This window comes from Zonotrichia leucophrys, chromosome 1A (genome assembly GCF_028769735.1).
Source record: "Zonotrichia leucophrys gambelii isolate GWCS_2022_RI chromosome 1A, RI_Zleu_2.0, whole genome shotgun sequence".
Taxonomy (NCBI): Eukaryota; Metazoa; Chordata; class Aves; order Passeriformes; family Passerellidae; genus Zonotrichia; species Zonotrichia leucophrys.
The window spans coordinates 62721636-62737374 of NC_088170.1; the positions used below are offsets into that span (position 1 = coordinate 62721636).

The 15739-nt window shown below is 35.8% G+C and overlaps 1 protein-coding gene across 5 annotated transcripts in view; it reads right to left on the minus strand.

Moving 5' to 3' along the window:
- The window catches only part of PCLO (piccolo presynaptic cytomatrix protein), a 326044-nt gene that overhangs the window by 63604 nt on the left and 246701 nt on the right, over positions 1 to 15739 (minus strand). For all 5 annotated transcript variants that reach the window (XM_064702961.1, XM_064702964.1, XM_064702962.1 and 2 more), the window contains exons 14-18: positions 14249 to 14299; positions 13220 to 13350; positions 11571 to 11597; positions 8138 to 8231; positions 1553 to 1624 (exon numbers count right to left, since the gene is read on the minus strand). In XM_064702961.1, coding sequence (XP_064559031.1) covers positions 1553 to 1624; positions 8138 to 8231; positions 11571 to 11597; positions 13220 to 13350; positions 14249 to 14299 — 375 coding nt within the window. The remainder of the gene's footprint in view (positions 1 to 1552; positions 1625 to 8137; positions 8232 to 11570; positions 11598 to 13219; positions 13351 to 14248; positions 14300 to 15739) is intronic.

The following is a 15739-nucleotide window of genomic DNA, read 5'->3' on the forward strand; positions in this document are numbered from 1 at the left end:
TTATTACAAGACCCTGAATTAAAGAAAGCCTCTTCAAGTATAGGGATGGGGAAGTCCCCTAACAAATGGATGGTTTCTAGGTTAAAACTTTTTGCCTTTTCTTTTTTCCTTTCAGTATTATAGCTTGACTATGATCTGGCTTGGTCTTTCTGGTTAGACCTATAATTAATCTTAACAGATGAATATTTAGCATGCTCCCTGTTGAGGGATTAAGTCAAGTTTTGAAAATGACTTGGAAGAGAGCATGGCTGAGGATTGTTGCCAAAGGGCAGTGTAGGCTGGGGGCTCTGCTTTGTAGAAGGAGAAGCTTTCCTTTTTTTCTGTTTCACTTTCCATGGATATGGACCTTTATGTGCCACATCTGATGTTCTGGTGCAGGATTCCTCTGGACATCCTGATGCCGAGATACACTGGATAGTCTTTTCTGTTGCTTTTCCCCCTAAATAACTGCTTTCACAATTTAAAAACCATAAAAAAAATAAAAATAAAAAGTAGTTCCAGAGATTGAAGAAAATTTGAAGGGGAAAGGTTTAAATATTCATGTAGAAGCAGTTGCAGGAGCACCCCTTTTCAAAATGTCATAAAAAACCAAGGATGTAAATGTTCAGTAAAGCCCTACATTTGGAAAAACATGCTGAACTCAACAAGAATATGGACACAGGATGCAGGAAATAAGTAATCATGTAGCAGCTTCCTATAAATTTATTTTAGTAATTGTTCAAACAGTGACACTGATTGCTCAGTTTGGTAGTTACACAAAGGGGAACTGGAGCTGAACTCTGTGGTTTTTTTGCAGAATTCAAATGTAGAATGAGCCCAGATACTCTCAGTTACTCTGCATGAGAGATCAATTTTCCTGTGCTTCTGTTTCTAATAATAATCTTTATTTGTAATTACATCTTTAATTATTTTTATTTCATATTTATTGCTGGTAATTCCGTATTATATGTGCATATGCTTGTTTATTTGTTTTTTAAAGAGAAATCCTTTTTCCCATGAGCACTCATTTATTATTAATTATAAGATTATATTTTGCCTTCATTCATACTTTACTAATGATATTACTTTTTCAGAATGTTAAAAAATGAGACTGATCAGCAAGACTAAATTGCTCATACTTGAAGATACTTGTGCATGTGTTAAAATATGGTTTGATGGCAGAATTTAAACCTTTAATCATTTACAAAGACTAATACCTCCTCAACCTTCCTATGTTACGGTAAAATCAAGTCAGGCAGCTTTCAGTCATAAAAAGAATTTCCCCTGGAGTCACTTTGAATGTTTTTGCTATCTCACACTCAAAGAAAGTATTAATTTTCAGCAAATTAACAGTTTTTTGGGTCCTAAATTAGCTTGCCCCCAGTTAATCAAGATAAAAGGGATTTATCTTTCATGTCTAAATTAAAGAAATCATGACCATTTGTTAAGAACAGTAAAACTGGGATGTAAAAAACAGTTTTACTTAACACGTGTACCATACCTTGAAAGAGAACAGTCTCCACATAACAGCCTGCAGTTATTACTAGCAGAGAGGAAGAAATAAGATACTCACTTCACCGAGGAAGTCATTTGAGGAAAATCTATCATAATCCCACACAGTCACTTCCAGTGTTTTCTTTTTCAGCTGCAATTCAAGGAAAAGGATAATTAAATTCATAAACTTCAGATCAAGTCTTTCTGGCGGTTTCTACAAATTATTTCCTCTACGTGTCCTTTTTCATAGGATAAGGCATTTTCATGGTAATTTTCACCATTTCATCAACCTTGTTCTGAGAAAAATAATTTGGCACTATTATTTGTCATCAAGCCAGATGGGCTTGGCCCTATTTTAGGAATTCCCACAAGTTGTTTTGGACAGAATTTATGTACACTACAAGAGTCAAACTGATTTTTAAGGCCCCATTTTTTGTTCCTTCAGCTTTTCCCATCACCAGATCTGTCTGAACGCAGAAATCTGCCTGAAGTGCGTTTGAGTGTGAATTTCAAATGTATGATATCAAACACTTTATTTACATAACCTCATCTGTGAAGAGCAGGCTTTAATGCCTGCAGAATTCAGTGAAGTCAGTGAGAGTCTGTAAGTGATCCAGGCATGCAGACAAGTTGTACTGTTGGGTATTAATGGCAGCTGTCAAAAGCCATTATCTGCAGACCTTGTTAGGCATGGTAGCTGTGTCAAGCACTCTTTAGGACACAGTAAGAAACAAGTGATCTTTATATGACAAGAGAGCGCAAGACAGTGAAACTGTTGACCAAAGCTGTTGACCTTATTGTAAGGACTGACCTGAGCATTTTTCCAGGGGTCTCTGAGGACATGTAGGGGCAGGATTGATTACTGATTTTGTGTGCTAGGGCAAAAGGCTGTAAGGCGGCTGCAAAGGCAGTAATAAATTCATGTGGCTTGAAAGAAAATCCTGCCGATTGTAGGGTGTCTGCAAAGTCAGGCTGAGAAGTCACAAATGAAGAATGGAAGCATTAGTGAGGAAAAGAGGGCTCTTCACATACTTGAATTAAAGAATTCAGATGAATTCTTATGTGATAGTTGAGGTTATCATCCTAACAGAAGCAACCTGTCACTCACTGCTCTGTTAATTGGCTGCTGGTCACAGAGGGACAGCAAAGGATCAAGTCATTGCTCAAAATGATAAACTATACCAGTCATTGTACACATTGCATATACTTGCAATGAAAGCACTCTTGGCTATTTACAGCACCCCAGAATATGGGAGTGACTCACAAGGATCATTGAGTGCAACTCTGAAGTTGATGGTCTGTACACCCAGGATGGAACCCACAACATTGGTGTCATTACAATCATCAATTTCCCCCCATTGCCCCTTCTCTTCATCCAGACTAAAACAGTTCCTAGCAACCTGCAATTGCCTTTAAGTGATAATTTAATCTCATCATTATGTATTCAGAATATCATCTGCTCCCAGCCAGCTTTGGAGAAATGCACAACTATGCAAAGCCAATGTCTATGAAAAGAAAATTTAAATCAGCACATCCTGGAAAACCCACACAAAGGGGAATTAAACTATTTCTAACATCAACAATGTACTCTTTAAGCACACAACAGCATGACTTAAAACCTAAGATTTTAAAAAAAAAATTGAGAGCAATTCTTTAATCTTTTTGTTTTATTCTTACATAATTAAGCCATATTCTTCTTAAGCATTGATTTAAAAAATATCCTGCACGAATGAACAAAAAGATTATTTTTTGAAAATTTCTTATCTAATATTTCTAAAGCTGATTTCCTTGACTGAATAAAATAACTTTTCTTTGCTGTTCCAAGACAGTATTGAAACTGCAACATGAAAAATAACCTGAAAAAGTGAGCTGAGCACCCATGGGTCCATGATGCTTTTGGCTTCTTGGATGATACAATTTTCTGCCAGGTGTTATATTAAGTATATATGTATTTTACCATTTAAAAGAGATAGCACAAATACTTTTCAGAAATATATTGTCACAGTTGTTGCTATTTTGAGAGGAGATTTCTTCTTGATGACTGTGCAAGGACAGAGAGAAAAATGCATAGATGCAGGAAATGGGGGGAAATCCCCTAGGGTTTTAAGAAATTTAGGCAGAAAGGGGAAAAAAGAAAAGATTTTCAAGTGACTGGAGCCATACTTTTGCCAGCTTCTTTGCAATAATGTGATAATAAAATTGTGATGAAAACTTACAGTACTCTATTATTGGAATATGAATCCCAATATAACCAGTTAGATGGTGCCTGGGCCAGTTCTGACCTTCGCTGCTGGGCCAAAGGCAGCACTGCGGTGTTTTACCCCAGAGATACCTTGGCTGCTGGAGAGTGCAGCGGGGCAAGTCCAGGCTTGTCAGGACTCCGTTTACCTCAGGAGAGAGAGCTTCTGGCGATGGTGGAGAGAAAGGGAGTGGATTCTGCTAGAAGGTTGCCAGATGTTTATTCCATGGGTACAGAGATGTCTGCACCGGGCCACTGCTGCTAACAGAATGGAGGCCGCATGGTCTCATTCACATTTTAAGCTCAGGGCAGGGGAAGGGGAGGGGACAGGTGAGCCACCAACCAGGTGAAGGGGCAGGGTCTCAAGGGACTAGGGACACCTATCACACGACGCCTTGCTGGTATGTTAGCCTGATTGACAGGGCACACTCAGCGAGGGGCGAGGGGGAAGGGAGAAGGTAAAACAGGATATTGCAACACACCGCAACACTCTATACTTTGCAAAATCTATTTTAAGCCTTTTAGTTTAATAAAGCTTTTATAAAATATTATGACAATGAAAAACCATGGAAAGACCTTTGTGAGGCAGAGTGCATGAAACGAGTTTCAAAGCAGGGGAAAATGTGCTTCTCTGAAGATGTATCTGTGTGCCACCATGGGGGCAAAGAGCACTAAATGGCTTCTGGTTTTAAAAGCAGCCATTTCACCATCCCAGTTCTGCCTCACTGCATAAGGGCTCTGCCTTTCATCAATCAGTTTTAGGATGTGAATCCTGAAGTTCTGATGCTCATCAGGAATTTGACAGACAGCAATACTGAACCCTCTTTCTGTCTGACCATGGCTTTCTGCAATGGGCAATGTACAACAGGAAAATGAGTGCCACAAAAAAGAAAGAACAGTTTCCAGATATTGGGAATGTCATCTGAGCCCCAAACATACTCTGAAGAAAAGTGCTACCAAACAATTTCAGTCTTAGCATAGTGGAAAAAAAAGCAGTAATAAAATAAAATAAATAGAAATCCACCTAGAAGCACATTACTGCATGTGAACTCCAGTTAGCTTTAGGCTGTCTAAGGACAGCCATATTTTAAAGAAAATGAATGAATTTGCAGAAATAGTCAATGTGAAAAATATTGTCTCTTTTGGAAGGCATAACCAACCCCACAGGTACAGAAGGGCTTGTTCCTCATTGTAAATGTCTGGATGTTATGGATAGTGTCTGCCTGTGTAGCTAAATATGCACTAATTAAAATATTCAACACATATTCCTTGAAAATTTCATACTAGGATTTGCCTTAGGAAAGAAATAATTTCAATGCAGCTTGTTCTTTCCTCTATGTTAAAAGCGTACTACTATATTTACTTCAGAAATAATACAAAATACTGTAATTTCAGTCAGGATGTTTCATGAGTAGAAATTAATGTATTAGGTAATCCATTACAGTTCTTTTTCTTACATTCATATTTAACATTTTATTGTTCTCTGTATTTATGTACTTTGGTACATGGGAGTACAAAAAGGCTTTTTATAGGTCACTTAGGAACTTACTTTCTTTTGTCCTAGATATTAAGTAAGATTTAAATAGCAATACCTTACTGATTCATAAAAAAGATTTTCTTACTTTTGGAAATAAGACATAAGCTTCCACATCCCTCAGATTTTGAAAATATTACTCTTTCTAAATATATTACCTTCAAATTACAGATATAAGTGACACCAAAACTATTTGCTTTGTGGAATTATTTCATATAAGTAAATGCTTTTATTTGCTTTCTGGCAAGTAAGAAATTGAGGCAAAGAAAGCCACACCTTACAGTGTGGTCATACAGCATACCAATAGTGTCACCAGCAACAGAACTTACATCTTTTATCATCTTCTCCTTAAATTATTCTAATGCTTTCTTTCTTGCTCTGAGTAGATATTAGACTTGAGTTAGCAATTATTGCACAACATTTGTAAAATTGTACTCAGCCTTCCTCTCAAATTTTAATTATTTCTACTTTATTACTTAACAAACCCCTTAAATTACTAAATATTCACAGTTTATTTTTTCTGCAACTGTCAAAGCAAAATTTGCTATATATGTGATAAAACTAATCATTCTGACCTTGAAAAAGTCTGTTTCATTTCAAAGAGTGATCTGTTTCCCATAATTATTTTCACTTTAATTTCAACTATTTTATGAAAGAGAAAAGGAAAATAAAAAATTGTACAACCAGCTAAAGTCTAGACAGTGACGTTAAAAGAACTATATTAGGAAATATTTAATAATGCTTATTTGCTGTCTGCAAGCAATGCATGCTTTGATGGAGAGAAAAAAGCATGGGGGAAAGGATATATTTCTTTGAAGAAATGCTGTTTATAAAAATTAATGAATTTATGTTTGAATTGGACTGCTAACTCCGTGTAACAATGTGTGATGCAGTTTTACTTGTTTGGTGAACAGAACTCTCATGCTCAGACTAATGCAATTATTGGCTTGTATTTCTATTTCTATCTGTAACTATTTTGAAATACAGATTTGTGAGAGTTATGAGTGCAAATGATGGTCTCTTACATGGTGAGAGTTCTTCAGACTGTAGAGGACACTCATCATCAGCATTGAGTTATTTGTGATTTAGAAATGTGCTTCACTGTAGGTTCTCTAAGCCAGGGCATGGAATTTTGTAGGAGAAAAGTCACACACACTGGTGTCTCAGCATGGTTTGTCTACTTAGCAGTAAATACAAATCATGGAAAGATATGGAAGCAAACAGTGCTCTCTGCACACAGTTCTGTGTGACAAGATGCTTGAATATAAAAGACGTGGTTCTAAAATGAAGTTTGCACATTTAAAAACATAAACACATAAAAGTCTCAGAGGAAGGCAAAAGGAAAGGATTTGCAAATAGGAAGCAAAAATGTAAAGTATTCAACATGCAAGCTAAAGGCATATTTAATCAAATAATGGTCTGAAAACTGACATTAAAGACACAAGATTTTTTCTTGTCATAAAAATTAGTGTCTGGGAAATCCTAAATTAATATCATTATCTGTTTGAAAAGCACCAAACAGCCACTGAATTTACAATACTCTATCACTCTTAATAACAGCTCTGTGAAATGTCACAGCACAGCCCCCAAGCAAATTAAGAAAACATAAGAATCTTTCTTAAATGAAAAGCTGAGTTTGGAAACATTGCAAAGACTTACCAAACCCTTTTGCCAATTGAAGAAAACTTAGCGTTTATATTGCAGCTAGGAAAACATCAGTGTGGTTTAATTGTCAAATAGCTACCATTTATAAAAGCCTGCATGAGGCAGTAAGAAAATCCCATAAACCACTACCTGCAACAGGACACATCTGAAGGAAATCTGAGCTACTGCTACTAAATCTACATGTGTAGATTACATGAGCAGCAAGGCAATTCCCTCTGAGGGAAGGGTTTTGTTCCATGCAAAAATGAGTGTTTTAATCTATGTTCCTCTCGCTGGACAAGAAGAAAGAAAACCCAAATTCTAAATTGGGAAGATTGTATTGAGGTCTTGGGGTTGTGATGGAGAAGAATATTAAAAGCATTGGGAAATCTATTCACTCAAGAGCCTGGTTATTCTGGGCTTTTTTACAAGTACTGAAAGATAAAATGGCAGTGTAAAGTGAAGTTGAAAGTATCAAGAACAAAACAGAAAGAAAGGCAGAAATATTCAGGACTGCATTAAAATCCAGTAATCTATAAAACATACTTCATAATTCTAAAAAAATGAACTGATCATTATTTTGCCAATTATATCTTTTTTCAAATTGGTTAAAAGTTCTTTATGAGAAGAGATGGAGGAGTAGAGGACTCAATTGCTTCACACTGCTTCAGAAGCACAGCTGGAGTTAGGAAGCCACTAAGAAACAGAGAAGACTGCAGACATCCTTCCCAGATGTGAGTTAAATCTTTCTATGACAAGGAAATCAAATATCTTCTAAGTTTTTTCATGTGATTCATGGAATTAGTGATAAATCTAAAAATGTATATCTACATTTTATACATATTTTTAAAATAAAAATGGTAGACATTGTGGTTTGTGTTAGCTTGCATGGCTGTTGGAACAGAGTGACTATGATTTCTGCATCTACTTCAGAAACTTATGTCTTAATTTATTACCTTATTAATGTATTCCATTATCATTTAAATTTATTTATTTAATTTCTTATATCTGTACTTATGAGTGTAATCCCCACAAATTGCCATGTTAATGAGCAGAAGGGCAAGAAAATAGGATTTCCATAGGACGCTCTATAAGAGGCAAAGAAAGAATCTCAAATTCTAAATCTGGTAAGATTTTACAGGGTTTCAGAGAATTGCCAGTAGCACTGCTCCCTTCACAGTGAGCACTGCAGACCATGCAGAGAATAAAGCAGCAAATAGCACAGAAGAGCAGCACCAGTCACGCACCTGCTCCACGGAGATATTTTTGTAAATGACTGTCTGATTCCACTCAGGATTCAGGCTTTTCTGTATGTACTTGGTTCTCCGCTTGTACTCAGCGCTGCATTTGAACAAAGGAACAAAACATTACATTAGTGATCTTTTGTTTCTTTCAGCTCTAATACAGAAGAAGCCCAAAACACCCATAAACCAAAAACCAGAAAAAGAAAAGAGCTGCATCTTTCGTTTCTGCAGCAATTCAGGGTTACGAGAGGACAATGAGAGCCTTTGGGATGTTTTCTTTGGTATGCTTTTATGAGATGGTCTTTTAAAACATCTCCTGACTCTTCAGCAGGCTTGCTCTGCCTTAAACCATTTCAAGATAAAGCATCAGTCAGCATATGCACATAGGACTTTGTCCTCTCATTGTAGATATTGGGCTCTGATTCTAAATTGAGGTGATAATGCATTGATTTCTTTTCCACGACCATCCCATTAGCACTTTAAAGTAGCACAAATTCATTATATTTATAGGTTGCAATCTCTAATTACAGGAATCCCATCTCACAAACACATTTAATGAATGCCATAAAGTAACTAATATCCTGTTAATGATTGAAGAACTAATTTCTTATTGATCATGTTCTCTGCCTATACCTCTAGCTGTACTGGAAAGAAACACAAAAGTGCATCAGGATCACTTTTTTCCTCATGTCAATAGCCAAGAACAAAGGTTTGGCTGCATAATCTGTTTTAAAAATAATTCACTAATGCTTTATATTGTACTTTACATTTCCTGAGTTTTGAGAAAGCAATACACTAATCTTAAACAGAATATGGACTCATCTAGCTCTGTGAGCTTTGATGTTAGATTTGCTTTCATTCCAATTTTAATTTAACATAAATTTTAATGGAAAACTAAAAAACCTGGGTAGGAGAACATGAGAATCTTTTAATACTTTGAAAAACCCACAAGATTTAAGGTAAAGAAACTGTTTTTGTCAAGCTGAAAGTATACACTAGCTACATCTATTACTAAACAAAATGCTCCCTGGACTGTTCTCCAGCACTAAGACAAAATGGCACAACATAACTTGTATATGTCATATTAGAGTCTTTTTTGGTTCTCCTACAATAACTTTTGATTTAACTGTTTTAGTTCATATTGTGGCATGGTCCCAGATCTAATGTACTAATTCCTTTCATATGAGATTAACTGAGAAGGATCACTCAGGAACACATTTAATCAGTCAGTCACTGATGCACCATATCTGGTACCAGGAACAGTTCTGATTTATGGTCATGTGAAAGATACATGTGCATTACTGGCACACATATGTTGATGTGGGGACTTCAGCACCAGCAGTTTCACTCTATAAACTCAATTCTGCTGTGCAGTGGTCCCATCTAATTAATCTGGTTTGCAGGGTGGCTTTATTCTCTGAAATGAGATGGCTCTATCCAAGCTGCCTAGCCTGATATCTTGATGTGAAAGGGATTTGCAGCTAGTTTTCCTCTCATTTTTTTTCTCTAGTCATTCTATGTATTTCCACATATTTTCTTGGACATCTTGCTATCCACTGTCTTTCAGTTTATTGAAAAATGTGAGAGGTTTTGGGACTGGTTAAACAGTATCTGTTCACCTCTGCTTACAAGAAGAAAGCAGCAGCTCTCCAGAGTTCAGGGAGTTCTGTCAGCCATAGCATGGCATGGCAAGGGTGATTTAAAATCTAGGGGGACTAAGAGCATATGAAAATGAAACTTACACAAAACTATTTCTTTGCATATATTGGAAAGAAAGTTGAAATACAAAATCTGAATCCATTTAGAAATGAGATTTCTTTGGCAAACAGTATTAAGTAATGCAGTTAAAATTCTAAAGCACCTCAGTAGCTTTCTTTTCCCACTCTCTGGTATGAGAAAAGCATCCCCTGCCTAGAACATCCTGTTTAGATGTCCCATGACCTGCTGGTTTTAGGGAACTGATTTACTTTCATTTCTTGAAGAAAGTGGAAAAGAATCCTTTGCGCACTCAGCCAAGAAAATGACACCAACATTCCCTTTCCTTTCTTGGATCTCCTTTTGCAGTAGTAGGACTTCATCACCTTTTCAAAGTTTCTGATTCTTTCTTGAAGTATGTGAGAAGGTGATTCATGCAGTGTTGAGTTCCAGAGCTTGCAAAAGATGAAATTGCTGTTAACATGGCAGCTCTGAAATATTTCCAGTGAAGTCCATGGAATATTTGGATCTATAAAGGGTGAGCTGAGCCCACCCCCATATAGTCTATGTCTGTGTCTATTGCAGAGGGAGGCAGGAGACCTTGACTTCTTCCAGGGAGGTGCAGAACCAGGCTAAGCTGGATGGAGGTGAAGGTTTCTACGCTTCTGAAGGGAAGGATCTGGCAAACACATTACATTCATACCCCTGATGCACCTTCCCCACAACAATTAACAGAGCAACAATTAACAGATTAATAGATGAAGATGCTTTCATAAAATGCATTCATTAAATTAGTCACTGGTATGTCACTGATCATGAAATAATTTGCATTTGAAATTCAAAGAGTATTACTGTGTGGAAAGATACAAATGGCATATTTCTTTTTTTTTATTTTTTTCTCTCTGATTCCTTAATTATAATTTATTAACATATAATAAAATTTATTAAGTATGATGAAAAAAGCATAATAGAATAACCATGTTAAAAAGTGTAATGAATACACAAATGAAATGTGTGATTTTAACATATTCTTTAAATAATTTCAGTAATTTAAAAAGAGACAGATTATAGAAATCTGTTTATTGAAATTAATCTGCTCACTTGTTTAGTCAGAGTATTACTTTTAAACAAATTTAAAATTGGGGTTGGAATATTTATGTGCTTAGTCTGGGCTGACATTAGCATATCTTGAGAAGTGAGCTTATGTTTCCAGGACAAATAAAGCACTCCTAATTTCAATAATTTAAGTTTGTTTACCACAAATAACCACTTATGTGGTCAAGCAGATTTAATTAATCTATCTGAGCAATTATCTAGAATTATACCTGGCTTTAATGTTCAAGATAAATAGAGAAAAATATTCCATTTCTTTACCAAAAAGAACCTGTTTCTCTTGGCAGTAACACCATTTAAAATCTTCATACAGGTTCACAGTTAGTTGTTTTTCAACTTTCAGTGAGTGAGGATGAGGTTTTAGATATCTCTGAACTAAATTCTTCCAGACTTCAAAAGACATTGAGCTTCTTGCAGAGTTTGGTCTCAGAATAACACTGCACTAAGGAGCATTAACTACTTGTTTCCAGTTCCTGAAATGACCTAATTAGTAAATGAAAACCAAAACCATACCACAGTTTCATGCCATCAGAACTCAAGAGAACTCTGTAGTTCAATGCACAGGCTCACTGTCTCATTCATGCATACAGAAAATGAAAGAATCAAGTTGGAAGATAGTGGACTCTACCTGGCGTTTTGGACAACCATGACTTGTCTGCACATCCAGAATTTACAGAGTTAGGAACACAGAGGAAGCAGCGTAAGAGAAAGTGAGAACAGAGATGAAGAAAAACATGAATAATGGGTAGTTTCTAGTACCAGAATCAAAGGAAATAGAGGTATAAGGAAGAATAAAAAGTCTAGCATGGACTGAGCTACAAATTAAAGTTATTCAGCAGCAACCCAAGTTTCTACTTTCCGAAAAAAGTCTGAGACTTAAGAAGCTATTAATTTTCATTATTCCCTAAAGGCCTAAGTTACATGCAAAACTATAACGGTGGCATGCTTTAAAACAATAAACCCAAACAAAACTAATATCCAATTCTTCATGACTTGGCAACAAGTTTGAACTGATATGTCATAGGATGAACGTGCCTTAGTTCAAAGTCTTATTTCCATATCAATAAATGTACCTACAAAATTCCCACTAAGAGTGATTTGACAAACATTTTATGAGACCCTTAGGTGCATTTAAAAACTTCCCAAGCTTAAGCACCTCTTCCCCTTACATTCAGTAATAGTTTTTAGCCCAGTGCTACTGAATGATATTGAATACTGCATAGCTGGAATTAGGAAGCCACAAAAGAAAATGTTTGGCTTTATTTGTACCAAACATGCATTTAGTGTTCTTGCCCATAGGCCAAATGGTGAGCTGCGACCTGAGCATCCACTTTTCTGTTAGTCTGAGTAGAACAGAAATACAGATTTTTATTTGCATTGCTCTATCCTAAGAGTCTTTTAGCATGAGCATTATTACACAAGCAGGGGAGTTTCCATAAATCTGTCTTTTCAATATAGAGTCTGATACATCAGCTTAATTTTAGATATATTCATTGTGTCACTGAAGTCAGCAGCAATATTATAACCATGCATTCTTTTCATTCTCCATATACATATGACATTCTGTAACATTAGGGCAAAAGAATAATTATAATACTGCTGATACAGAAACATATATTTTAAAAGAAATAATAATGAGCTATTTGTAACTAAAGAGTCAAAAAAATCAACGATCTGTGAAAAAGTGATTAGTGACTTGTATAGTATTAAATAAAAAATTATCAGTATTTCTAAAACCATATCTTCACTCTTAAAAAAAAAAAAAGCTCCATAAAATACTGATGGAGAAATTTATTTTATGACAAGTATTTCTTGGCTTTTTTATTATACTGCAACCATAAATCTATCTCAGGTACTTTAATTTTGCTTTTTTGCAAATAAATTCTAAATTCAGATTGTTTTGAAATGAAGCAACCATTCCATGCTAGACTTAACATGCAGCTTTCTGTATTACAGAAAGTATTGCATCTATTTAGTATATTTTCATTGAGACTGTTGTTATTTTAAATATGTTTACATGTATTGTAATTTTTAAAAGGCAACACAAAAAGAACCACAAACATATACTTATAGGAATGATCATAAATTTCCTAAGGTCATTAGCAAAATATGTATATTCTCCTGGGAATAGGAGCTGACTCTGTATTAAAAATCCACCATTTTTGCTGGTGTTGCACCTGGATTCTCTATAGCAATAACTCTTAGTTCTGTTTATTAATGCCACGTAGCAAACCTAAACTGAAAGAAAATTCAAGGTAAAATTTGTCCTACACTTACCCTCTCCCTGGAAGAAGATAAACTTTAACAAAGGGGTCCGAGTAGCCATTGTTGTCTCTGGGAGCAAGGTTTCTTGCCTGAAGGATGTGGATGATAAGGTTGCCAAGGTGTTTGTCATAGTTGATTTGAAGCTATTGAATGCATTAAAACACAGTAGGGTTATTTGCTACTTTTAGTTTTTGAGTGATTCAATATCTCCTAAACCCTTTGAATAAATTGAGTTTTAGACCTCAATGTTCCCACCAAATAAACACATTCGAGAACTTTCTGTCTCTCTCTCCTGACTAGAATGAGATGCTAGATCATCATACTGGACCTTCAAAAAAAAAAAGGAAACATTCATATTCCAGTCAGGAAAAAGCAAAGGAAATTTGAGCCCTTGATATTATTCTGAGCAATAGCCCAGTTTATTTAGTGTTAATTGCACACATCCTATCTACCTGGAAGCCAAGTATGACAAGGATGTCATAATACTATGGAAAGACTTTTAGTACCAATATAGAAGAGAGATTAATCAAGGGGGAAAAACCCTCCAGATATCTATAGGGAGTTGGGCTTCAGTTGCTCTGCTGTTCTCTTTTTGAGTGTTTTAAAAGGCTAAAGCAAAATTGCATAATTTACATAAGATAACCATAAACTTGGTATGGCATGGAAAGACACTGCAGTATAAGAAACCCACAGCAATTCTTGCTTTAATGTAAACAGACTGGGAATTTATAAGGAAAATCACAATAAGTGGCCAAAGATTAAGAATTAGAATGAATTTAACTATGCCTTTAGTCCCTTTGGGAACAGCAGCATTTTCCATTGTACTGGTTGTATTTCATAATCCAACATTAAAGACAGGTGCAAAAATCAAGCACTGACTTACATTAATGACATCAGAGAAAGGGATTGGAATTGAATAAGAAAGAAGGGATTGGAGTTGAATAAGAAATAAGTTATGGAGATATTTTTCTGCAAACTTATTTCAAAGAAAAACACAGCCAGTATCAACAATAATTTACACAGAAAAAACTACACATTTACCTGTATTTCTCCAGTGATTGGATGGGAAGCAGACTTTGTAGTTTCCGTGGGCTGCCAGATTAAAAATAAATAGATTTTCAAAGTTAACTTTTTTAACAGATGGGGCTTATACTGCTGCATTGCCACAATTTTTTTAAAAAACTGTCTCCAGTTGTTACAGTCAAAACTAATGGTTATAAATTTCAACAGCACTTACAGTCCAGCCCAGACATTTTGATCAGCTTTTATGCAGGTACAGAATCAAACAACTCTAACACCAAATATTTACAGTCTCAGCAGACAAGGAGGCATGGGGAGAAAAAAACACATTGCATTAACCCTGCCTAACATGAATGCTGCCAAGGGAAAGAAAGGACCATACCACATAAACACAGCAATATATTTCTGTCAATGTGAGAAAGGCAGAGAGAGGCAAAAGTTACTCTAATTTGAACTGAGTTTAGTGAAAGTGGGTAAAAAGAGTGAAAATGGTACTAAAACCAAGTGATGTACACTAAGTGGATTACACAATTGCAAGCCGCCTCATAAAATGTCTTTTACTTCATTCTGTGTTTTCTGAGAGTCAATTCAGGTACAACACTTCATCTTCAAATTCCTCACCATACTTTCTGTGACATGAAATTTAAATTTTCTGTCCTTGCTTTCCTCTCTCCATTATCATTAAACTTGTCTACGTTTTTGACAAAAAGCAATAGAATCCGTAATGTTTCTCTCTGCCATTTTTTCCCCTCCTGTTTGTGAAAAATAATATCACCACTGGATTAGAATCCTGAACTCAGAAAAATATGCTGTTCTGTTAAAGGCTGGTGGCCTTGAGCCACTCTGGATCAAATTATAATCTGCAAGCCATCAGTCAAGCAAAAAAGCTCTGTTTCAGTAGTAGGATTTGAATATTTTTGTATTCTTTCCATATCTGCTTCCTTGGTGCAAACAAGGACAAACCTGCTGTTCTCTTGAGACTGGTCTTGAAGCTGTCACATCCTGTTCCTCCAGATGTGAGCAGCTGCCTGACATTATTCCATGTAATTTGTATTTCTATCACTTTCCTAGAAGAGTAAAAACCACCTCTCTCTTTTGAGCTGCCAGACCCTCCAAGAAAACCCTTCAAGGCTCTTTTAAGATGTAGGAAATCAACTGCTTTAAATTAGGCCAATGAAGTGCCCACATTTCCTGCACCACAGCATGAAGTTAAGGTGATGCACTGACCTTTTCAGGTTTGTGTTGAAGAAACATTCTCTCAATCAGTCAGACTGAGAACTAACCAGAAATATCCCAGCTAAACACTATCACAATGAAAACACAGGAGAAAACTAGCCCAAATCTGTCTCTTATACGGGTATATTCACTGTCTTGTTGCCTTATGAACAAGCTTTACCAAAGAAACAAACAAACAAAAAAGCAAAAAAACCCAAAAAACCAAAAAAAACCCAAAACCAAATCAAACTTGATTTGTCTGTGAAAGCATTTGCATCCAGAAAAGAATTCTTATGA